The sequence below is a fragment of the Pseudorca crassidens genome, chromosome 2 (assembly GCF_039906515.1).
Source record: "Pseudorca crassidens isolate mPseCra1 chromosome 2, mPseCra1.hap1, whole genome shotgun sequence".
In the NCBI taxonomy this organism is placed as follows: Eukaryota; Metazoa; Chordata; class Mammalia; order Artiodactyla; family Delphinidae; genus Pseudorca; species Pseudorca crassidens.
In genome coordinates, this window is record NC_090297.1 from 66,934,400 (window position 1) to 66,961,908 (window position 27,509).

Sequence of the window (27,509 nt, forward strand, 5' to 3'; positions counted from 1 at the left end):
GTGACCCTCTATCAGAGGCCAAGCCCAGATTCCTCTAATACAGAGGTGAACAATGTTTTTCTGTAAAGGGCCAGATAGTAACTATTTTAGGCTTTCTGGCGGAATAGTCTTTATCACAAGTAGTCAACTCTGCCATTATAGCATGAAAGCAGCCACAGACAATATGTAAATGAATAAAGGAATGATTCTGTCTGTTTTCCAAAAACAATTTTATTTACAAAACAGGCAGCAGGCCAGACCTGGCCCATGGGCTATAGTGTGCTGATCTTTGCTCTTGCTGCACTCAGAATCAGCAAGTGTATCCAAAGGGAATGTAGCTGGAAAATGTCAGTGTCAGTTCACCACCATCTCCAGGACTGTCAACTCTGACCTGGCATATTCTTCAGACTCACATCCTGAAGATCTCTATCACTTCAGAAATTGCAAGACTAGTAAATTCAGCTCTTGTTTTCAGAAGTTTTCTGCTTAGCAGTTAGCTTTCCTTTAGCTTCAGAATTTGGCAAATATTTTGAGAAGGAAACTGGTCATGTGATTGAGGCAAATACCTTGAAAGGGAAACTGATTTCTGATTGAGTGACAATTGTGCCACTCTAGCCTCACACAATCACCAAAATTTTTGCTGATTTCTCTATCCACAAGCAATGCATGACCCACTGCCTGCACCAAACCCAGATTCTCAACCTTTGGCTTACTCCCAGAATCAGTAAATTAACTCAGTGGAAAAGTGGCTATAGATTTTCAGTTCATCTCTGAGAAGTTCTCCCAAATCTAGATTTTTACCTTCTCAGTCCACATTGCTTCTGAAATCTTTAAAAATGTTATTTTTGTCTGGCTTTTCCAATTGTTCTTAGTGGGATCATAAACCTATTGCAAATTATTTCATCATTCCAGAATCAGAAACTATATCCTACTACTTTTGATATTTAAAATTTTCAGGACTTCCCTGGTGGCGCAGTGGTTAAGAATCTGCCTGCCAATGCAGGGGACACAGGTTTGAGCCCTGGTCCAGGAACATCCCACATGCCACAGAGCAACTAAGCCAGTGTGCAACAACTACTCAGCCTGCGCTCTAGAGCCCATGAGCCACAACTACTGAGCCTGCATGCCACAACTACTGAAGCTCACGCGCCTAGAGCCCACGCTCCACAACAAGAGAAGCCACTGCAATGAGAAGCCTGCACACCACAATGAAGAGTAGCCCCCGCTCACCGCAACTAGAGAAAGCCCGCATGCAGCAACAAAGACCAATGCAGCCAAAAATAAATAAATTTTTAAAAATAAAATATTTAAAAAAATTTTTTCATTATCACTCAATTCTAAGTATTTTTAAAATTTCCATTGTTATTTTTATTTATTCCAAGAATAACTCAAAGTGTGTTTTTAACTTTCCACACATATATATTTTAAACAATAAAATACGTAAAATAAACTTTTTTTGTTATTGATTTTAACAATTATATTATGATCAGAAAAAAATGCTCCATAAGATTACAAACACTTCACAGTTATTAAGATGTGCTTTTTGGCCAACTATGAGTCAATTTTTTTAAATCATTATGTTTGGGCTTGAGAAGAATGTTTATTCTCTAACTGTGGAATCCATCACTGAATCGTGTTGCTCATATCTTCAATTTCAAAACATCTGGGGGAATCTTTTAGCAATTTCTGATGTGACACTGAAATCTTCTACTACAATTGTGAATTTATCAAACTCTTTTTTAAGTATATAAATTTAAAAAATATATATTGTGGCTATGTTATTAGGTAATTAAAAGCTTAACATGCTTTTATCTTCCTGATGAGTTAAACCTTTGACCATTATTTGCCCTCATTATGCTTAGTAATACCCTTTCCTGAAGTCTATTTTATCTAATATTAATATAACTATACAAGCTTTCTTTTTGTTAGCAGTTATCTGGTAATCTTTTGATTTTCAGTATGCAATGTCATTAGGTTTTCTGTCTGTAGTTAGATTTCTTTTTATCCTAATTTGATGATCTCTGTTTTAAACTAAGATTAATTCACTTAAATTTTCTGTTGTAAGCAACATAATTATTTGTCTTCTTACTTTGCAATTTCTACTCTTCCTGTTTTTTCTGTTTCACCTTCACTCCTTTGCTGCCTCCTCACTGATGTTTTCTAATTCCATTTTTTCTCCTGCACTGTTTTTTTTTATCTTATTTCTTCTGTTTCTAGTCATTCAGTGGTCCTTCTTAAAATGTAAAATGCATACTTACCTTACTGTCCATAGCTACTAAAACTTACTCTTCTTCTTCCCCCCATCAAAAAAACCTCAGAATTCTTTAAAACCAATGACTTCTTCTCCTTTCTACATAATATTGCTATTAAAAACATTAGTACTTTGATTTATCTTACTCCTTCAAATAATTATCATCATCACTACTATCATAATTATAAAATATACTCAGTTTTTGCTCAAATTTACCCACATTTTCACTAATTTGTAATCAGACCTCTCTCTTCTGGCTCCTTTGCCTTCTTCAAGAAGTGATCCCTTTAGATGTTAAGTAAGTGTGTACTGATTCAAAATACTCTCAGCTTTTTTATATGTGAAAATGTCCTTATTTTTGTTCATTCTTTAACGATAGTTTAGCTGGGTAATCAATTTTAAGCTGACAGTTATTTTCTTAAGCCCACCTATCCACAAATGGACCTGCAGCCTTTTGTCTTGACCCTCACACAAAACAATGGTAACTGAGAATTCTAGATTTCTATAGCAGTAATTATAGGGAGCCCTGCCTTCTATGTTTACTTACCACTTGGATTTTAGCTCCTTAAATCCAAAGTTTTCTCCAAGAGATTTCCCTATCATTGAAGAAAGTGGAGCTTTCTACTGAGAGCCGCTGTCTAGCAGTGGGCTCCTGCAAATACTTTCTGCCTCACAGATAAAAAAGCCTGCAGCAGGATAAAGCACATTGTCCTCTGAAAAGGCATGTTTGGATTAAGGTGCACTGGACACATCATGGATTGGCTCTAGGAAAGCAACCCAGCCCACTGATACTCTTTTTATAGTAAGGCTAAGCAGGCCTTGCAAAGGGAGACAAAGAATCTGAACTTGTTGCCAGCTGTTTAGGGAATGTGCATGTTTGGAACACCAGCTGTGACTATCTAAAAACATGGGAAGTTGAACGTGTAAGCCCCTTTTCTTTAATAAGGAGGTGCCAACAGTTCTAGTTCAATCTGGGAAAAGCCAGAAATGCCATTCAACAAACAATGGTGTTTGTCTCCACACAACTACTTTCTTGGTAGCTCAGTTATGTATTTAAAAGTGATTTTTTTGGTAATTTATAGAGCTTCTAGGTTTTTTATAACAGAGGAGTTTTTCAGAAACATCTAGTCAGCAACAATTCCAAAAGCGAAGTCAAATGATTGTTCCTTACTGTTAACTTCAAACCACCTCTCTAACTCATTTATATTAATTTCTTGTCCTGGAAAAAATGCAATGTTATATCTATTTCTGAATATTATAGGGTATTCTTTTATTGAGAAAGTTTCCTTCTGATGAAATTTCAAACTATGAATGCCAAAGGCCTTTGAAATCAGATTGTGTTTCTACATCTAAGGTAAAAATGGAATTTCTCATATTCAGAGCCAACTCATTGGCAACTTTCATGTATTCTTTATTGTTAGAAGTTACCTAATTTCTGGATACTCAAGGTTATATTGTGCCTAATTTTCTAAGAGTTAGGGAAAAAAAAAACTACCCTTAACATTAAAAGCATACAAGATGTATTTTAATCATTTTCATTGATTTAGATGATATGTATTACAGTGTTTTAGCACACTAAATAGAAATCATTATGAATATCAGTTATTTTTTAAAGCATAAGTTAGAGCTTTCCCTAACGTTGAATATAAGATTTTAAATGTATACATCATGTTTATGCAAAGCAATTAGAGGAATTACAACTCCTACTGCAAGCAACAGAAACTGGGGTGACATCTCCAAGCCAGAGACTGCCTATACTGATAATTTATGTCTAATCATATAACTCATTGTTACCTACCTCAGTACCTTAAAGCAAAAGTGCAAAATACTCTTCCTAAAGCATGCAATCCTTAAATTATCTAATAGAAATCTAAAATACTATGTTCCTACTCCATCTCTCAAGATCATACTCTTAATACACATATATTTGGTATAACAAAATAAACATATTAAAAATTATATATAGGGCTTCCCTGGTGGCGCAGTGGTTGAGAGTCCACCTGCCGATGCAGGGGACACGGGCTCGTGCCCTGGTCCGGGAGGATCCCACATGCCGTGGAGCGGCGAGGCCCGTGAGCCATGGCCACTGAGCCTGTGCGTCCAGAGCCTGTGCTCCGCAACGGGAGAGGCCACAACAGTGTGAGGCCCGCGTACCGCAAAAAAAAAAAAAAAAATTGTCATGAAATGTCAAATCATCCAATACCCCTGAGAAAAATCACAGTACTCTAATAAACTTAATAGCTGTGCCACAAAATTGCTATCAATCATGAGGATATTGCTAGTAAAGACCTCATGGCTCTGTCCCTTACCAGTTTCATTTTTCCCCCACAATAAAACCTACAGATATACTAATATTATGATATCAGAATAAGTACACTGAAAGACTAGTAGACTGCAATAATGAACTAGTACTTATGATTATTGGTAAGATAAAAACACAATGAAATAAGCATACAGTACAGTCTAAAATAGAGTTTTTAAAAAATCAACTACGTGAGTAAGTATAGGAAGGCCAACCTGACAATAATTCCTGTCATATGGGCAAAATGTGGCATGGCAGGTAAAAATGCAAATCAAGCTATATAAACAGAGCTATAGTACATCAAATAAAGATGGCAACACTTCCACTGTATCTTTTGCACTGGAGAAGAGACATCAGTACGGCTGTGATGAGTTTTACATGGTACGCTCTTAAAAAGTCATTAACAAAGTATGCTCATTTTATATACATTATCCCCAATCCTCAAAATAACTCTGAAGGTAGATCACCCTTCTACAGATAAAGTAATGTGCTTTAAGATGTAAAGCCAGGAACCAAACCAAAACTTGAATACAAGTCCATTCATCTCCATACTCTTTCTACCTATGTAAGACTACCTTAAAGGTTCCATGTAGCACCAGAAGGGACAATTAGGCAATACCTCACCTGTAGAATATTTGGAAACCATGTAACAAGGTATACCGTGATTTCAACAAAAGTGGCAATTTTTGAAATGGGATTACAGATTTATATTATTAATGTAAATGTCTTCTGCCTCTTGCTTTACTTAACAGCTTCAATCCTAAAGTGCTGTATATAAATCAATTGTTAAAAAACTGAATCCAGTTTTTCCCCACTGATAAATTATAAATAAGAACTGTTTTATCCTTATTATTAATCATAATCTTCACAAACATCTTAAGACTTTTTCTGACCCTTTAATTTATTAAGTACTTTATAACATATAAATTAATTCCTAAAAATATGCCAGAAAAGTAGCAATTCAGAAAGATCCTGTAGATTTACCTAGTTTATAGACAAAATTCCATATAACTAGGTTTACTAAAGCAAGGCAACTTACATACAGAGAGAATTTTTTACCATACTTTTTTAAACTGACAATTCAATATCAAGTCTTTTCCTCCTGTCAATGGTCTAAAGAAACAAATACCGTGATTTATTTGAAAGTACAACCTACCCCAATCTATAGCATTAAAAAAAAAAAAAAAGTTCCATATGTACAAATATGTAATTCTACTGCCACCTTCTGGTAAAACACAATTTCCCAATTCTTTACAGCACTTCTCCAAATGACAAACCTCCAGATATGAAATCCCTCCTTTCTAATACTAGATTAACAAAAGCAGAATAGTTTTTACAAATTACAAAAATACACTAAAAATAGAATTCTAGCAATAATGTTTATCAGTACATGTGATATATTCTCTCAATAATGTTAACATTTATTGATTACTGTATTTGAGCACTTCTAGAAGAGATTTATGAGCAAAATGGAGATTAATTCTCTTAATAACCTTATAAAGTGGAATGATTATTCCAGGTTTACAGATGAAGAAACTGAGAATCAAAGAAATCAAGTGGTTTGCCTGAGGCACACAGCTAGTAAATGGCAGAGGCTCTGAATTCAGAAGCAGACTGATTCCAATGACCCTGACTTTGATTATTATTCTGTATTACCCTCCATAACATCAGATAATAGGCATTAAGTTAATTTAACTCATTTAGGACATTAAACCTTAATTTAGTGGGACAAGGCAACAATATTACAATTAGTGAGGAGATTAAAAGAGTCACAGGGGCTTCCATGGTGGCGCAGTGGTTGAGAGTCCGCCTGCCGATGCAGGGGACACGGGTTCATGCCCCGGTCCAGGAAGATCCCACATGCTGTGGAGCGGCTGGGACCGTGAGCCATGGCCGCTGAGCCTGCGTGTCCGGAGCCTGTGCTCCACAATGGGAGAAGCCACAATAGTGAGAGGCCTCCGTACCGCAAAAAAAAAAAAAAAAAAAAAAAGGCCAAATAACATGTCTAAGGTAATATAGAATTATGCCAATGAGTAAATTAATCACTTTGAAAAATATGTGGAATAGTAGGGGAGAAATCCTATCAACTACTGTTTGAGCCATTTTGACAAATCTTTGGTTCATAAAGTTTCATAATCATATCAACTTACTATGAACAATTTTCAGCAAATTGTTTGATCACAAAGTTTCACATTCCTCACAATCTATTTTGGCCAATTTCAAAACACATGTTTCGACTTGTACATTTAAATTCGATTTAATTTCTTAGTAAACATTATAAATAGAGACTAGAATTCACATGTTCAATGATAAATGATAAATACTATAGTAGGTCTTTTACATTTCCATATAAATTTTTGAATCAGTCTGTCAATCTCTACAGAAAAAAGCCTGCTGGAATTTTGATTGTGATTGAGTTGATCAATACCAGAATCAATAAAAATCCCAGAATACAGTCAATATAAAAATTAATTGTACTTCTATATTTGAGCAACAAATGGAAAATAAATTTTTAAAATATCACTTAAAAATACTTTAAAAAAATACTTTAAATTTTTTTAAATATCACTTAAAAATAGCATGAAAAACAAAAATACTTAGGAATAAATTTAATGAAAAGTGTGGAAGACCTCTACACTGAAAACTATAAAACAATGCAGAGAGAAATTATAGGAGATCTAGATAAATGTAGAGATACGTTCATGGATAGAGGACTCAATTTTGTTAAGGTGTCTATACTCCTTAACAATTTGTCTATACAAATTAATACATGGAGTCAATCCAATTCCAATCAAAATTCCAGTAGGTTTTTTTTTTTTTTAGAAATAGGCTGATTCTAAAATTTATATGGAAACAAAGGATCTAGAATAGTCAAAAGAACCTTTAAAAAAGAAAAATTGATTTGTAGGACTTATACAATCTTATTTCAAGACTTATTATAATTCTAAAATAATCAAGACAGTGCAATACTGGTATAAACGAGACACAGTTCAATGCAACAGAGTACAATCCAGAAACAGACCCACACATATATACATGGTCATGTGATTTTTGACAAAGGCACCAACATAATGCAATAAGAAATTCAATCTTTTCAATATATGGTGCTGCAATAACTAGATATCCATATGGAAAAAAATGAACCTCAACCCCTACCTAACACTATACTCAAAAATTAATTCAAAATAAATCATAGGCCTAAATTTAAAAGGCAAAAGTATAAAACTTCTAGAAGAAAATAAAGGAAAGTCTTTATGACCTTGATTTAGCTTAAAAATCCTGTACAAAGGGCATTAAGCATAAAGAAAAAGTGATAAATGAACTTTATCAATATTAAATCTCCTACTCGTCAAAAAAAGACATTAAGAATACGACAGGCAAGGGAGAGGAACCAAGATGGCAGAGTAGAAGGATGTACTCTCACTCCCTCTTGCGAGAGCACCAGAATCACAACTAGCTGCTGGACAATCATCGACGGGAAGACACTGGAGCTCACCAAAGAAGATACCCCACATCCAAAGACAAAGGAGAAGCCACAATGAGATGGTAGGAGGGGCACAATCACAGTAAAATCAAATCCCATAACTGCTGGGTGGGTGACTCACAGACTGGAGAACACTTATACCACAGAAGTCCACCCACTGGAGTGAAAGTTCTGAGCCCCACGTCAGGCTTCCCAACCTGGGGTCCAGCAACGGGAGGAGGAATTCCTAGAGAATCAGATTTTGAAGCCTAGTGGGAATTGATTGCAGGACTTCGACAGGACTGGGGGAAACAGAGACTCCACTCTTGGAGGGAACACACAAGGTAGTGTGTGCATCGGGACCCAGGGGAAGGAGCAGTGACCCCACCAGACCTACCTGCTGGTGTTGGAGGGTAACCTGCAGAGGCGGGGGGTGGTGGTGGCTGTGGGTCACCCTGGGGATGGGGACTCTGGCAGCAGAAGTTCTGGGAGGTGCTCCTTGGTGTGAGCCCTCCCAGAGTCTGTCATTAGCCCCACCAAGAAGCCCAGGTAGTCTCCAGTGTTGGGTTGCCTCAGGCCAAACAAGCAACAGGAAGGGAACGCAGCCCCACCCATCAAAAGTCAAGTGGATTAAAGTTTTACTGAGCTCTGCCCACCAGAGAAACAGTCAGCTCTACCCACCACCAGTCCCTCCCATCAAGCCTCTTAGATAGCCTCATCCACCAGAGGGCAGAGAGCAGAAGCAAGAAGAACTACAACCCTGCAGCCTGTGGAACAAAATCCACATTCACAGAAAGAGAGACAAGATGAAAAGGCAGAGGGCTATGTACCAGATGAAGGAACAAGACAAAACCTCAGAAAAACAACTAAATGAAGTGGAGATAGGCAACCTTCCAGAAAAAGAATTCAGAATAATGATACTGAAGATGATCCAGGACCTCAGAAAAATAATGGAGGCAAAGATCAAGAAGATGCAAGAAATGTTTAACAAAGACCTAGAAGAATTAAAGAACAAACAAACAGAGATGAACAATGCAATAACTGAAATGAAAACTACACTAGAAGAATCAATAGCAGAATAAATGAGGCAGAAGAACGGATAAGTGATCTGGAAGACAGAATGGTGGAATTCACTGCTACGGAACAGAATAAAGAAAAAAGAATGAAAAGAAATGAAAACAGTCTAAGAGACCTCTGGGACAACATTAAATGCAACAACATTCGCATTATAGGAGTCCCAGAAGAAGAAGAGAGACAGAAAGGACCCGAGAAAATATTTGAAGAGATTATAGTCGAAAACTTCCCTAACATGGGAAAGGAAATAGCCACCCAAGTCCAGGAAGCGCAGCGAGTCCCATACACGATAAACCCAAGGAGAAACACGTCAAGACACATAGTAATCAAATTGGCAAAAATTAAAGACAAAGAAAAATTATTGAAAGCAGCAAGGGAAAAATGAAAAATAACATACAAGCGAACTCCCATAATGTTAACAGCTGATTTCTCAGCAGAAACTCTACAAGCCAGAAGGGAGTGGCATGATATACTTAAAGAGAGGAAAGGGAAGAAACTACAACCAAGATTACTCTACCCGGCAAGGATCTCATTTAGATTTGATGGAGAAATCAAAAGCTTTACAGACAAGCAAAGGCTAAGAGAATTCAGCACTACCAAACCAGCTCTACAACAAATGCTAAAGGAACTTCTCTAAGTGGGAAACACAAGAGAAGAAAATAAGCTACAAAAACAAACCAAAACAATTAAGAAAATGGTCATAGGAAAATACATATCAAAAATTACCTTAAATGTGAATGGATTAAATGCTCCAACCAAAAGACACAGGCTTGCTGAATGGATACAAAAACAAGACCCATATATATGCTGTCTATAAGAGACCCACTTCAGACCTAGGGACACATACAGACTGAAAGTGGGGGAATGGAAAAAGATATTCCATGCAAAGGGAAGTCAAAAGAAAGCTGGAGAAGCTATACTCATATCAGACAAAATAGACTTTAAAATAAAGAATGTTACAAGAGACAAAGAGGGACACTACATAATGATCAAGGGATCAATCCAAGAAGAAGATATAACAATTATAAATATACATTCACCTAACATAGAAGCACCTCAATACATAAGGCAACTGCTAACAGCTATAAAAGAGAAAATCAACAGTAACACAATAATAGTGGGGGACTTTAACACCTCACTTACAACAATGGACAGATCATCTAAAATGTAAATAAATAAGGAAACAGAAGCTTTAAATGACACAACAGACCATGTAGATTTAATTGATATTTATAGGACATTCCATCCAAAAACAGCAGATTACAGTTTCTTCTCAAGTACTCACGGAACGTTCTCCAGGATAGATCACATCTTGGGTCACAAATCAAGCTTCAGTAAATTTAAGAAAATTGAAATCATATCAAGCATCTTTTCTGACCACAACGCTGAGATTAGAAATGAATTACAGGGAAAAAAACGTAAAAAACACAAACACATGGAGGCTAAACAATACATTACTAAATAACCAAGAGATCACTGAAGAAATCAAAGAGGAAATTAAAAAAATACCTAGAGACAAATGACAATGAAAACATGACGATCCAAAACCTATGGTATGCAGCAAAAGCAGTTCTAAGAGGGAAGTTTATAGGTATACAAAACTACCTCAAGAAACAAGAAAAATTCCAAGTAAACAATCTAACCTTACACCTAAAGGAACTAGAGAAAGAAGAACAAACAAAACCCAAAGTTAGCAGAAGAAGGAAAGAAATCATAAAGATCGGAGCAGAAATAAATGAAATAGAAATAAAGAAAACAATAGCAAAGAATAAAACTAAAAGCTGGTTCTTTGAGAAGATAAACAAAATTGATAAACCATTAGCCAGACTCATCAAGAAAAAGAGGGAGAGGACTCAAATCAATAAAATTAGAAATGAAAAAGGAGAAGGTACTACAGACACCGCAGAAATACAAAGCATGCTAAGAGACTACTACAAGCAACTGTATGCCAATAAAATGGACAACCTGGAAGAAATGGACAAATTCTTAGAAAGGTATAACCTTCCAAGACTAAACCAGGAAGAAACAGAAAATATGAACAGACCAATCACAAGTAATGAAATTGAAAATGTAATTAAAAATCTTCCAACAAACAGAAGTCCAGGACCAGATGGCTCACAGGTGAATTCTATCAAATATTTAGAGAAGAGCTAACACCCATCCTTCTCAAACTCTTCCAAAAATTGCGGAGGAAGGAACACCCCCAAACTCATTCTATGAGGCCAACATCACCCTGATACCAAAACCAGACAAAGATACTAAAAAAAAAAGAAAATTACCGACCAATATCACTGATGAATATAGATGCAAAAGTCCTCAACAAAATACTAGCAAACAGAATCCAACAACACATTAAAAGGATCATATACCGTGATCAAGAGGGATTTATGCCAGGGATGCAGGGATTCTTCAATATCTGCAAGTCAATCAATGTGACACACCATATTAACAAATTAAAGAATAAAAACCGTATGATCATCTCAATAGATACAGAAAAAACTTTTGACAAAATTCAACACCCATTTATGATAAAAACTCTCCAGAAAGTGGGCACAGAGGGAAACTACTTCAACATAATAAAGGCCATATATGACAAACCCACAGCAAACGTCATCTCAATGGTGAAAAACTGAAAGCATTTCCTCTAAGATCAGGAATGAGACAAGGATGTCCACTCTCACCACTATTATTCAATGTAGTTTTGGAAGTCCTAGCCATGGCAATCAGAGAAGAAAAAGAAATAAAAGGAATACAAATTGGAAAAGAACAAGTAAAACTGTCACTGTTTGCAGATGACATGATACTATACATAGAGAATCCTAAAGATGCCACCAGAAAATTACTAGAGCTAATCAATGAAGTTGGTAAAGTTGCAGGATATAAAATTAATGCACAGAAATCTCTTGCATTCCTATACACTAATGATGAAAAATCTGAAAGAGAAATTATGGAAACACTCCCATTTTACCATTGCAACAAAAAGGATAAAATACCTAGGAATAAACCTACCTAGGGAAGCAAAAGACCTGTATGAAGAAAACTATAAGACACTGATGAAAGAAATTAAAGATGATACCAACAGATGGAGAGATATACCATGTTCTTGGATTGGAAGAATCAATATTGTGAAAATGACTATACTACCTAAAGCAATCTACAGATTCAAAGCAATCCCTATCAAATTACCAATGGCATTTTTTACAGAACTAGAACAAATCATCTCAAAATTTGTATGGAGACACAAAAGACCCTGAATAGCCAAAGCAGTACTGAGGGAAAAAAACAGAGCTGGAGGAATCAGACTCCCTGATTTCAGACTATACTACAAAGCCACAGTAATCAAGACAATATGGCACTGGCACAAAAACAGAAACATATATCAATGGAACAAGATAGAAAGCCCAGAGATAAACCCATGCGCCTATGGTCAACTAATCTATGACAAAGGAGGCAAAGATATAAATGGAGAAAAGACAGTCTCTTCAATAAGTGGTGCTGGGAAAACTGGACAGCTACATGTAAAAGAATGAAGATAGAACACTCCCTAACACCATAAACAAAAATAAACTCAAAATGGATTCGAGACCTAAATGTAAGACCAGACACTATTAAACTCTTAGAGGAAAACACAGGAAGAACACTGTTTGACATAAATCACAGCAAGATCTTTTTTGATCCACTTCCTAGAGTAATGGAAATAAAAACAAAAATAAACAAATGGGACCTAACAAAACTTCAAAGCTTTTTCACAGCAAAAGAAACCATAAAGAAGACGAAAAGACAACCCTCAGAATGGGAGAAAATATTCACAAATGAATCAATGGACAAAGGATTAATCTCCAAAATATATAAACAGCTCATGCAGCTCAATATTAAAGAAACAAACAACCCAATCCAAAAATGGGCATAAGACCTAGATAGACATTTCTCCAAAGAAGACATACAGATGGCCAAGAAGCATATGAAAAGCTGCTCAACATCACTAATTATTAGAGAAATGTAAATCAAAACTACAATAAGGTATCACCTCACACCAGTCAGAATGGGCATCATCAGAAAATCTACAAACAACAAATGCTGGAGAGGGTGTGGAGAAAAGGGAAGCCTCTTGCACTGCTGGTGGGAATGTAAACTGATACAGCCACTATGGAGAACAGTATGGAGGTTCCTTAAAAAACTAAAAATAGAATTACCATATGATCCAGCAATCCCACTACTGGGCATATACCCAGAGAAAACCATAATTCAAAAAGACACATGCACCCCAATGTCATTGCAGCACTATTTACAATAGTCAGGTCATGGAAAAAACCTAAATGCCCATCGACAGACGAATGGATAAAGAAGTTGTGGTACATATATACAATGGAATATTACTCAGCCATAAAAGGGAACGAAATTGAGTCATTTGTTGAGATGTGGATGGATCTAGAGACTGTCATACAGAGTGAAGTAAGTCAGAAAGAGAAAAACAAATATTGTATATTAACATATGTATGTGGAACCTAGAAAAATGGTACAGATGAACCGGTTTGCAGGGCAGAAGTTGAGACACAGATGTAGAGAACAAACATATGGACACCAAGGGGGGAAAACCGTCGTGGGGTGGGGATGGTGGTGTGCTGAATTGGGCAATTGGGATTGACATGTATACACTGATGTGTATAAAACTGATGACTAATAAGAACCTGCAGTATAAAAGAACAAAAAACAAACAAAAAAAACGACTAATACTAAACTTTCTTTGGGTTTTTGTATGGAAATATGTTAATATAAATGTTTCAGACATTACTTGAAATTTCTAAAAATGTTATATTTTCCGGTGTAATGTTATAAGTCATAATTCTAGTTATTACTTTAAAATGTATATCTCAGAAATAACTAAATTTACTTGTCAATTGCATTATTATGAACTTTCATCAAATCTTTAACCGTGGTCATTTTTAAGTGTTTTATCATTTACAAACAGTTCTTGGTGTACTCTAATGCTTTCGCAAAAATGTTCCTATAAAAGGGTTTCATCTTCAAGGAATTCATGGAAAAGACTGACAAGTACAGGTTTCTGGTAACTGACTATACTGCTGAACTGAATGAATAAGCATTTTCAGAACTCTAATGGAAAAGTGATGAATTCATAAAAGTGCTAACAAAAGATCAAGATGAAAAAAAAATTAATTACATAGGACTGAGTGAACTGATGAGGATATTATAATTTTCGTGACTTTCTGTTTGAATAAAAAAAAAATCCCACAAGGACTCAGAGGCAAAAAATATACAAATCATTTTTCACTGCAACGTAAAGGAGCTGTTACAGTGGAGGATTACTGGACTGAAGGTCAATATTATGACATAGTAAAAAAAAAAAAAAAAAATGATAGGCAAGCCAAAGACTAAGAAAAAATATTTGCATTACAGATATCTGACAAAGGACTTATACCCAGAATATATAAAGAAATCTTACAATTCAGTAAGAAAACAACCCAATTTTTAAAAAATGAGCAAAACACTTGAATAGGCACGTCATGAAACATGTATGAATGACCAAAAAGTACATGAAGTGATGTTCAATGTCCTTAGCAATCAGGTGTATGCAAATTAAAATCATAATGAGATATTACTACATGCCTATTAGAATAGTTAAAATTAAAAAGACAATACCAAGTGTAATTAAGGATGTGGAACAATTATTTGTGGAAATGTAAATGGTACAGTGACTATGGCAAATAGTTTGGAAGTTTCTTATAAAGTTAAACATGCACTTGCATGTGACCCAGCAAACCTACTCTTAGCTATATTTACTCAGGTGAAATGAAAACTTATATTTGTATGCATTTATAGTGGCTTCATTTAATTGTCAAAAACTAGGGGGCAAAAACAAATGTCCTCCAATACAGCAATAAAAGAGAACCAACTACTGATACATGTGACAACAGATATGAATCTGACATGCATTATGGCAGTAAAAGAAGCCAGACTCAAAAGAGTACAGAATATACGATTCTATCTATATGACATTCTGGAAAATGCAAAATTGTGGCAACAGAAAACAGATCAGTGGGATATGAGGGAGAGATTGGAGAAAAGGGAGCATAAGGAAAATTTCTGTAGTGATGGATTAGCAATGGTGATGATCCAAGTGTATGCATTTGTCAAAACTCAGAACCATATACTAAAAATTTTACTAAACTCAAAAAAAAAAAAAAAAGAACCACAGCTGCATACAACTACGTAAATGAATTCCAAACACATAGTACTAGCAAGAACAACAAAACATAACGTTTAGGGATACACGTTTAGGTGATGTAACTAAGATGAAGAGCAAGAAAGTAAACTCCATAAGAGACAGGATCACTGTTAACTTTGAGGGGGAGTGAGAGGGTAGAGATTGAGAAGGGGTGTAAGGGTTGGGGAACCTTCCAGGGTACCAACATTGTTCTAATTCTTTCTCTGGTGGTTACTTGAGTAGTTGCTTTCTGATAATTCATTGTGCTATCATGTATATTTTATATACTTTTAAAAGAAAGCAACTCAGCGTAAATTATAAAACAATAAAATAATATATATATTTTTTAGAGGTAGGAAGCATTCCTGGATTCATATCTTGATTTCACCATTTGTTAGATGTGGACTTTAGGCAGGTTTCTTAAACCTTTCTCAGCCTCACTTTACTCATCTATTTAATGGGAAAATTACACCTGCCTCATAAAGCAATTATGTGAATTAAATGGGATTAATGTAATTTTTCCTTGAGGGTATCTGCATAGCTCCCAATTTCCTTTTGGAGGGTTCCTCTTATCCACATGGGATGGGCCCCCCAGTAGCTATGACTTTGTGTTAAATGACCCCACTACTGCCCAGCTGGGTCAGTACTCAAGCTGGGCTAATCAAGAAGCCCTCTGGGGAGCTTAAAATGGAGAATGAGCAAGTTAATTCTGTATCTGGGCTTTATCATGAACAGAACAGATATAAATTTCCAGAAGAGTAGTGTGTACACATTCTATCCCCTACATTCAGAGCAGCAGAGAAAGAAAAGACTAGAACAGGGAGACAGAGGGAGTACTGCCCACATTTCTGACTGATTTCTGGTTCCTGATTCCAGGCCCTTACTGAGGCCTGCCCTTGGGTTCCATAAAACACAGAATACCTATATATAAATATCTTTAAGGAAATAATGCTAGCTTATGTTGGAGTCTACTATTTACAATCCAACCGTCCTAGATAATATGTTATATAAAGCATGAAGCACATGGAAAAGGCTCAAAATCTATGTGACAACAACTGTCTGATCTTTGACCTCCTATATAAGGTGGGGACTTCCTTATCGAGCTCTTGAAAGAGTCCTACTGTGGTGTTCAAAATACAGACTGACCTTGTTAGCCCATTTTCACCCCTCTATCTATAAGAAATCTGTAAGAAAAGAGTCCATCCTCAAATTTCCTGCTAGATTCAAAATTTTCAGTTGCTAAAGACTGCCTAAAGAGAGAAAGAAATTCTAGTATAACAGAATAAAATTACAACAAAAAAATAGATAGAATCAAGCGCCTCAGTTTAGAGCCTAAAGCAAAAGTCAGACTAGGTAAGATGTCATCTAACAACCAAGATAAATGTTGAGCATTTACAGTTCATATTGTCCCAGATTCCATTTTTTTCTTAGGTAATGCCTACAGAATTTACACTTCTACATTTTGGTGCCTGTATTTTTACATTCTCAAGCTAAAGGCTATTTTCCCTATATATCTATCGTACTTTGAGTAACGCTGACATGGACTTATTACTATATTCCAGAAAGTCCAACTCTTTGAGGGCAGGCTGTTTGCATATTTATCAAAAGTCAACCTATATACACTCAGATAAAGCAGTTTAGAATTAAGTTATATAAGCCAAGCTTATTGCAATCAGTCCTTATTTTACCTCATTTGTTCTTGTAAATAAATTAAAAACACAATAAGTAAAACATACGCTGAAACAACTGTTGTTACTAAGGATATGACTGTAAGGATATGACCTTACTCAATATAAGTATTTATATGACTGTACCTTACTCATATAATATGTATATGTCAGAAGACATACAAAACACCAATTATGTCATACAGCTACTTCAGTCAATTTTATGTACTAATGTTCTCCATCATATCTGACTTTAGTTTAATACACAAAATATGAAATATGGACAATCTGGACAAATGAGTTGTTATTTTCTTAATATATGTAGAAAGCAGTATTCTTAAAAGTTTAACTGCCAATTTTAATAACATTAACTGTATTGATGTTTTTAACCTAAGATTTCAAAAAATATATATACATTCAAGCCCATAATTTCCTTAATAAAATAGTTTTTTGTGATAGCTGATCTCTCAAGAATATATAATACTTTTCTCTAAACAAACATCCAATTGCCATTCATATTTGCACATAAATAGCACCTATATATAATGAGATAATATTTCTATCATCCATTCCTGGAACATGTTTGGAACTTAATCCTCCTAAATTAACTGGATAACAAATATTAGTAATTATGAAACCGTCTGTAAGCAACGTTCTAAATAAAATTTATTTATAAACACTAGAGGGTGCTCTAATTCAACAGTGTCTGCTCATTGCTGTACACCTGAAACTAACACAACATTGTTAATCAACTATACTCCAATATAAAATAACTTAAAAAACAAAAACAAAACACAGTGCCTGGTATCTGGCTTTGATGTTTAATATAATTTTCTCCTTGATTATAGGTAAATGAAGATAATTATCAGCACAAACAATTTTTGCTTTCGAACTAATACATGGAGATACTTTATGAGACAAAAATTTCATCTTTCCAGAACATAAAACTCAGTAGAATTCCACTGAAATCACTTTTATTGTACAATTATTATATATTTAATATTGTGTTAGTGGAGAGAATAGAAAATAACACAGAAGTATATCTCTATCTCTGCTGACTAGAGATAGTCCTTATCTCTAAAGGAAATTAATGCAATATTCAGATGATTAAGAGAAGGTATATCTTGTATATTACAGGCTTAAGTTCAAGGGAAATTACAAAATGAATTTGGTAAAAAACATATAGTAGCTTAATTTCAGTTGCTAAGTATTAAGGTATAGTTTAGCTATTTTACAAAAGTAATTTGAAATTTTAAATAATAAATAAAAGTGATATTGTTGAGAGTATCACCTGCTGTCTCAAGAAAATATTTTTTAAGCCAACAGATACAGGAAATTGAAAAAGAAAGAATCCAACACTTTGAATATGAATAATAGGAAATAATTAATAATAATATCAATTTCAAATCTTCATAAGGAATAATTTATTGCCAGTTTTTAAATTTATTTCTAAAACATTCACAAGCTCAATCATAAATCTTTTAAATTTTCAAAATTAAAAGTAATTTATATGCCGCCATTTGACAATCCAGAAAAGTTCCCTGGAGTATGAGTTTCCAATAGACAGCATTAAACAATCCCAAATAACAGAGTTTAATGGCTAGGAAAATATACGTTTATATAGTTCAAGAAAGTGGCTATTAACTGAGACATTATTTAATCCCAACAAAGTATTGTACCTTTAAAAATGTTTACAGAAAAGAAAACAAGCAGAACATTATAAATACTTCTAAATTCACACACCCCAAATCAACCAGTCTCTCGCAATCTCTCTCTCTCTCTCTCTCTCTCTCACACACACACACACACACACGCGTGCGCGCACGCACTCACTACTCACACACACACAGTCCATTCCCCAAGAGGGGAGTACTTGCTTATACCTCTCTCTCTCATTCTCTTCCCTAATCAATAACTAAGAGCCCCCAAAGAAATCCTAAAGACAAACTTTTGAAGATTAATAGAATACAACACTAGGCAAAAGCCAGAGATAGGACTGAACCAGGTTCACAAACCACCCAGACTCTATGAACCAAAACACATGGCAGAGAACTAGTCAGATTGCTGGAGCCCAGAGAAATTCTGAAAATGCAAGCATTGTGTTATAGTTTGAAGTATACATTTGGCACCTATATTCTTTTGACACTCACTTCCCCTTTATATGTTTATCTGCCTTGCATCTACCAGATTCCTAGGGCCCTATTATACTCTAAATGCCCAGCTGCCAACTTCCCTATTCAGTGTCACGTCATTTAACACCTTCTACTGCAATAGGTGACAATCTACACATTGTTAGAGAGTATTAATAATGTTTGAAACATTCACATACCTGCCCCATCATGAAGGTCTTCTGAACCATCATATATACCTCTACTGACAGAAAAGTATGGCCCTGAGACAGTCAATTGTTGTGTAAGTTTTAGTCCTTTTTTTTTTTTTTGCGGTCCACGGGCTCTCACTGTTGTGGACTCTCCCGTTGCGAAGCACAGGCTCCGGACATGCAGGCCCAGCGGCCATGGCTCACAGGCCCAGCCACTTCGTGGCATGTGGGATCTTCCCAGACCGGGGCACGAACCCGTGTCCCCTGCATCAGCAGGCGGACTCTCAACCACTGTGCCACCAGGGAAGTCCCAGTTTTAGTCCTTTTTAAACCAAGCCTGAATTCATACTTCTACAAACATATTTTGGAGCTACAACATAATCCTAATCAAGATCTTAGCTTCCCACTGATATTTAGAGTTTCTGCCCATTAATCTGAAAAGCATAGGGGCTACATAAAGAATGGGTAGAAATGTGTGATTTTCTTTAAAAATACTAATTTTCATCTCTTAATATAATGTTACATAAAAGTTTACAAATCATGAGACTAGAATACTCTATTCAAATAATAATTTAAGATGAATACCTGCTTTCCATGATTCCTGAATCTGGCTGCAAACTAATAGTCTCTGTTGTAATTTCCACTTTCCGTACACTTCCAAAGAAATCAGTTATCAGGACATTTTTAGGATCCCTCTGAAAAAGATCAGTGCGATGTCCAGGAGTAGACACACATAGACTTTTGGGGCATACCTGAAACTGAAAAAAATATGTACAATAATAATAAATACACATGCTTACATATTCATACAACTTTTATTAAATCCATTAATACAATATAGTAGACTGTAATATATTTTCAAAGCTCTCCCAACCTGAAGAAACTACTGGTTCTAAAGATTAAAGTTTCATTGCTATCGTAATGCTTGACACCTTAAGAAGCTTTACAGACATTAGAATAGGTTATCAATAAAACAGGAAGCTGGCAAGGGAACGAAAAAACATTCACTTTTTTAAATCGTATGCTACAAAGTTTATTTTGAACACTTATTTATGAGAACTCATAGGCAACACTATGACAAGAGAATTGCTTTTTTTCTGTAACTACATCCATCTCAGTGGAATGCTCTACCAGAGCATTTTTTAAACATTTTGTAATCATGACCCTTCATTCAAACTTTAAATTCAAATAAAATATTACGTAGTAGCTCAATATGTAAAAAAGATGAAACCAGAGCTGCTCTGGATTGCAGGAAGTTAAGTGTACCTGCTCACTAGCTATCCCCTTCATCCTCCTGCTGTGAATCTACAAAAACCATTCTATAAATCAAGTAACTTTCTTAGCTTATCCATGATAAAAATTACAAACCCAAAGCACCTCATACACTATAGTGCTCCAGAGAATAGTCTGAAAACTACAACTTCACCACTACACAGATCTCGCAATATTTTTTATGTTAATCTTATTCCTGATATTCCACATCAGTGCATTACCAAGGACCTTTGCAGGACATTTGGTCCATGCCAAAAGGTCCTTGATATTTGGTCCTGTCCAAAACCATTTGGCATGAACCAAATATGCTCATGAACATTTGGACAAGACCAAATTTCAAGGACCTTTTGGCATGGGCCAAATGTCGCACGGACGTTTTGGACAGGACCAAGTGTCTGCTGACCCCAGACACATGTTCATTCACTCAGCAAAGCATAAAAAGTGTCTATTATACACACTTCATACAGTTACCTTCCATAGGGGATACAAAAATTGATGAGACTTGGGTCCTCTCCTCAAGGCTTTAAGTCTAGTCAGAGTTGAATAAACATAACAAGGCAGAAAAAAAAGGGACAGGCTCTAATTCAGAAAAAGATAAACTTCTCAGTGCTTGAGGATAAGAAAAAAGGAGTGGGGTTTTAGCTATTTTCTGAAGGAAAAGGAAGATTAGATTGGAAATAACATTCCTAATAAAGGAGCAGCTGCAGAGACATGTTAAGGCAAAGAATTCAATTTGGCAGAAGCCCAGCATATATGAAGGAAACCATTACAGGCCCACTAGTAAGGACCCAGAGCCCACAGCACTTGCCCGCTTGTAGGGACAAGACTATCTACGTAGGTATAATCACCAATACGACAGTAGAGGGATGGGGAAGGGCACAGCAACTATAATTTATGAAACAGTGTTCCAAGCACTGTGTTAAGCAGTTTGCAGATATTCTCATTTAAGCTTACCAATAACTTTGAGGTATACAAAAATTATTATCTCTCCTTCAAACTAAGGCTCAAAGAGATTAATTGGTCTAACATCATACTGCCTTCCAGGTTCAGGAAAGCAATAATAGGAAATACAAAGAAGAGTTCAGGATATAAATTAAGAAGCAAAGAAGGAAAAAAGGGTGGGGGAAGATCAAGAAAGTTAAATGTCAAACAAGGACAAAACAGACAGAAGGCTGAATAAACAAAATAAAAGATAAAATAAACAAGATAAAATTAAAGTTCGAGGTATATCAAAGGTATTCCTGTATGAGTAACTTGGTCGGTTTTATTAGGTACTAGCAGAAGCAAGCAGGAAAATAAAAGTAGTTGAATGAGCTTGGCAAACACTAAATAAGTATTATATTCTTTGCTGCTAAAAACAAAAACAAAAAACTTCCACTTTAAAAAAATTGAATTATAATTGAAACAATTATATTAGTTTCAGGCATACCATATAGTGATTTGATTTTTTTTTTTTTTTTTTGCGGTACGCGGGCCTCTCACTGTTGTGGCCTCTCCCGTTGCAGAGCACAGGCTCCGGACGCACAGGCTCAGCGGCCAAGGCTCACGGGCCTAGCCGCTCCGCGGCATGTGGGATCTTCCCGGACCGGGGCACGAACCCGTGTCCCCTGCATCGGCAAGCAGAGTCTCAACCACTGCGCCACCAGGGAAGCCCATGATTTGATATTTTTATACATCACAAAATGATCACCATGACAAGTCTACTTACAATCTGTCACCATACAAAGTTATTACAATATTATTGGCTATATTCCCTATGCTGTACATTACTTTGCCATGACTTATTTACTTTTAACTGGAAGTTTGTACTTTTTAATCCTCTTTATCTATTTCACCCGTGTCCCCACTCACCCACCCCTCTGACAACCATCTGTTTGTTCTCTGTATGTCTACTTCTGTGTTTTTTCTTTATATTCCACATATAGTTGATAGCATACAGTATTTGTCTTTCTCTGACTTATTTCACTGAGCATAATACCCTCTAGGTCCATCCATGTTGCTGCAAATGGCAGAATTTCATTCTTTTCTAAGGCTGAGTAATATTCCATTGTATATCTAGCACAACTTTACACACTCATCTATTGATGGAGACATATGGTTGCTTCCCTATCTTGGCTATTGTTAATAATGTTGCTATGAACACTGGGGTGCATGAGAGCGTTTTCCCCTATTTTATATTCTTACCTCCTTTGTTGTATATTAACTGACCATATAAGCAAGCATGCCTTTATTTCCAGGCTATCTATTCTGTTCCATTGTTCTTTGTGTCTGTTTTTGTACAGTACCATATGATTATTATTTTTTTAATTTGAAAATCTAATTGGCTTTAACAGGCCAATTCATGAATCAGGCAGCATCCCATCTAGCAACTAGAAGGGTGCTCTGAGGAGTTGTACAAAATAGGTTTTATAGGAGGAAAGTCGGGAAGCTATTAGCAAAAGAAAAGATTTTGTTAGGCCAGGCTTCCTTTGGGGGGTGTAGGGGGAGGAAATGACAAGGGTTTTATCATGCAGATTGCCTCTAGGGGGATGGGGGATAGAGAGCGCCCAAAACGTTTTTTGCTTAATTCCCATAACAACCACAGATCATGGTTCCAGGTTCATAAATTTTTCATAAATTTTAAGTTGGTCATTCTCTTCATTTCATTTCTGACCTTCCAGTCTTAGAAGATCATTTGCCTTGCAGTTAGCAGCTGCGCACATGAATTGAAAGCTTTTGAGAGAATATGATCCGCCAGGGGGATTATTATGATTATTATAAGCAGGATAATTCCCAGTACTTGGAAGGCACTTCAGAGTCAGGTCCCCAAGACCCAAACCAATCAAAGAAAGACCCGGTTGAAGGAGTCACCCTTTTAAGCCAAGTGGTTTGCTCAGTGACTGAAATGTCAATCCTATTGGTGGCATTGGCCGTAGTACAGACACCTCCTGGTTCAGCTAAAAGATAATCAAGGACTATTCTATAATCAAGAACAACTCTAGCCACAGAGTCTAAGGATCTTTCCTGGGCAGCTAATGCTTTAGCAGTGGATTCTGCAATACTTTCAAGAGTTAAGAAGAGGCTTCTGATCATATTCTCATTTATATTTACTCCTAATCAGGGAAATTGACCCTGCCAAAGGAAGCGATTCTGAATTATGAATGCCTCCTGGTAGGTCCTTTCTAGAACAGTTAGGGGCACAGTTAGATAACCTAATAGGTACTGCCTGGTTATATACCAGCCATCTAGGCATTCATAGGCCCAAGGAAGAATAACCATCACTGACTAAGACAAAGCCTGTCAGGGCACAAACTACTTCCGCTTAGGTGGCACTGTTAATGGATTCATTTGCAAGTGTTGTTGCACTTGCCCATTCAAGCCAAGGGTCAGTCAGATTTTCTCCTAACCTGAAATAAAAAGTTGTTCTAAATTCGAGAGGTTACCCCTCTAAGCAATGGCCTGGGAGATACGGATGATGGCGTTATCTTTCCAGGTCAATTCCAGAGTAAAGGAAAGAAAGCAAAGAGGAAAAGGTTTTAGTTAAAGTATGAAGTCTTGATCCGTTATCTTGGGCAGAAGCAGTCTACATCAATGTCAGCTACTTCTCTTCCTTGTCAGATTGATTCAGGGGTCTCCAGCATTAGTATAGGACCAGATGCCAGGTGGAATCCTCCTTGGCTGTGAGATGTGCACCCGAGGCTCAAAACCTTTTAGTTTTGCAGCAGTGTCAGTGGTCAGGAACACTTGGTTAGGTCCCTTCCAATGGGGCTCAAGGGCTGCCTTTGTTCTTAGTGATTCCAAATCAGAAGGGTGAGAAAAAGCTGGAAATGTTAATTGGGTAAGTCATAGTCAGATATCTGAGGAAACTAGAGGAATCTTTGACCACAAAGACAATTAACAGGACTAGAACCTAACATCTACAAAGGTGCAAACATAATTTTTCTCTCTATGATTATCCCATTTTTTTTAACCAGAGATAATCACAGTAAAACTAATTTGTCTGTATTAAACTTGGCCTGATTTTTATAGCAGTACAGCAAGAACAGTGACTGACCATATAAGTTCTTTTTTAAGATTGCTTTGCTGGAACTTTGTAAGCAAAGTACCAGCTTGATTTTTCCACGTGGTTTCTTGCAGCTGTCTGGTCGTGTCTGAGTCTATGTACACATTCCAGTCAAAGCCTTGGTAATACAGCCCATGTCCTGTTACAAGGAACATGAAAATAAGAATATTCACTAAGAGTTTCTGAATTTGGGGGATCAGATAGGGAGAAAAAGTAAATGTTTCATCTTTGTTCACAGAGGTATATATTACCAAATTGTTGATAGCTTAAGAGAAAAGATTTCTTTAAATCTGGAAAAAAGCATTAAAGAACCCGCAATATTTTAAACACACAGTCATAAAAATTAAAATCATCCTTATCAGTTCATTCAGTTCCATGTTATTAATTCTTGTTCTGCTTGAATCCAGTTTTTTCCGTTAGTTCTCTCAACCTTGCCTGATGATCGAGGGTGATAGGGACAGTAATAATTCCAAGAAATTTGCAAGGTTTTCGTTAAAGACCGTATGATTTTCCAGCGAAGTGTGTGCCTCAATCACTGGAGATTGTGGAAGGTATACCCCAGGTGGGAAACACATTTTCTAACAGTTTCTTTGCCACGGTGAGGGTACTGGCCTTGCAGCAGGGGAAGGCTTCAGCCCATCCGGGAAACATACATACAATAACAAGAACATACCGATAACCCATACTAAGTGGCAAATGAATGAAGTCCAGTTGTAGGTGCTAAAGGAGACGAGAGAGAAGAGGTCTGAGACCACCTCTAGGGACAAAAATTGTTATTCTTAAATGCACTGGTGGGTGAGCAAAAGAATGCAAAAAAAGAAAAACGTTTGCCAGGAAGAACCAAACGCTGTCTAGGTTCTCCCATAGCCCTGACTGGTCATTCAGTTTACAGCCATTATTTACCCACCTTAATTTCTCTGATTCAGGAACAAACTGTTGCCATGTTACAAGGACATCAGGATGGCAAAAGTCTGGCAATGAGAGGGTCATGTTTTGCAGAAGCAGAATGGACTTCAGCCACATGTGCCACCATCTTTATAAGCCTCTATTGCTGCTGCCTTTGCATGAAAGTCAGCTAGGGCAACTCCCTAATACTGAGGTTCAGTCATTTGGTGTAAGCCTCAATTTTGATGACAGACAATATAATGCACCCGGATATATCAGACTTTCAAGAACTTCATGCAATTTCTGGAACACTTATAATACATACCTATATAGACACAGCATAAAGAAAGCTTGTTCCTTCTTATTTGACAATGTTTCCCATGTAACTTAACGTATGAAATAAGCCTAATCAGTTTAACATCTTCCTTTTTATAAGGAGAGGAAATACATCCTTTGAAATGTTCCAGGCACCCTCTGAAAAACTTGAAAGTTAATTGAGGTCAAAAGACTTCAGTTTTAGAATCTGATTTTGGGAAGTCTGTCAAAGATACCAAAAGGTTTGGACACTTGAAGAAACAGGATCACAGATCAATATGAAACAATATTGTCTACTTAGCAGATGAAAAAAATTAAGTTCTAGTTTGAAGTACACTATTGATAATAAAGCTTAATTTTTAAAACCTTTATAAACAATTCAATTTCAGCCAGCTTGATTAGACAAGGTAAAATTCTCTCTCTCAACCTTTTATATACGTTTAGTTTGTCCTTCATAACCAGAAGTTCTAGTTAAGACAAAATTATCCTCATTTCCCTTAACACAAATGCATCTTTATTCCTCATACTTTTTCTTAGCCAAAAACACATCATGCTTTTCCCTGCCTATGGAGATGTCTCCCATATCGTTTCTAATAGCTTTACTTGCATAATTAGAATTTTTAACCTTTAAAAACCTTAATTTCTAGTGAAAATTTAGGAAGTAAACAATTGTGGACTATCTCTTACCCTAGCATTACAGCTTGGCAAACTTATAAATACTTTTTTATAATTTCTAGAAACATGTGCTTTCTCATAGAAAATTTCTCAGCATGGCACCAAACAAGTGTGAATGAATAATGTTGCCTGCCATATCAGTAAACAAAGGATGTTGCAGCCATCGAGCCACTACAGCTGCTCCCAAAGGTGCACCCTGAAGGGACTCAGGATGGGAAAGCCCAGGATACCGGCCCTAGACAGCTATGATGCATATCAAAGGAATGATTTCAATAAGCCCAGACTCTTGCATCTTCCCATACATAGAAAAGTGCTAAATTCATTAATTTGAGATGTCTGGTTTTATTTAACTAACAGTAATCTTTTTTTTTTTTTTTTTTTTTTTTGCGGTACGCGGGCCTCTCACTGTCGTGGCCTCTCCCGCTGCGGAGCACAGGCTCCGGATGCGCAGGCTCAGCGGCCATGGCTCACGGGCCTAGCCGCTCCGCGGCATGTGGGATCTTCCCGGACCGGGGCACGAACCGTGTCCCCTGTATCGGCAGGCGGACCCTCAACCACTGCGCCACCAGGGAAGTCCAACAGTAATCTTTTGATATTCTGACTACCTGGTCTTTCTTGCAAAAACTCTTATAAAATCTGGTTCCTCCCTTACCTCTTCATAACAGTCCCTCAGAGCTATCTGAGAAGCTACATCCTGGGCTTAAGTCCTCAATTTTGTCTGCCAAACAAAACATAATTCTCAACTTTTGGTTGCACATTTTTTTCAATCGACACACGCTTACTAATAAACCCAAATTTATCTTTAGTTTCTCTATAATAAGAAACCAAAAGTAGATAAACCTATGTTCAGTAATTAATGGCTCAGTATTTTTTCTTATTTGGGGAGATCTAGATATTCAATAAATTTCTAGCACTTAATCTTAGCAAAACTTTAAGGTTTCAGGTTACTGAAAAGATATGGGAAATTAATTTGAAAAGTTCAACTAAGAACTTTTTATCCTACTTATATTTATTTAATACTTGCTCTTAACAATTGTTTAG

General features: G+C 36.3%; 1 protein-coding gene across 1 annotated transcript in view; it reads right to left on the minus strand.

Moving 5' to 3' along the window:
- PIGK (phosphatidylinositol glycan anchor biosynthesis class K) overlaps positions 1-27,509 on the minus strand; it is a 134,819-nt gene that overhangs the window by 54,378 nt on the left and 52,932 nt on the right. Inside the window, exon 9 of the mRNA XM_067726610.1 lies at positions 19,865-20,037. Within this exon, the coding sequence (XP_067582711.1) occupies positions 19,865-20,037 (173 nt within the window). The remainder of the gene's footprint in view (positions 1-19,864; positions 20,038-27,509) is intronic.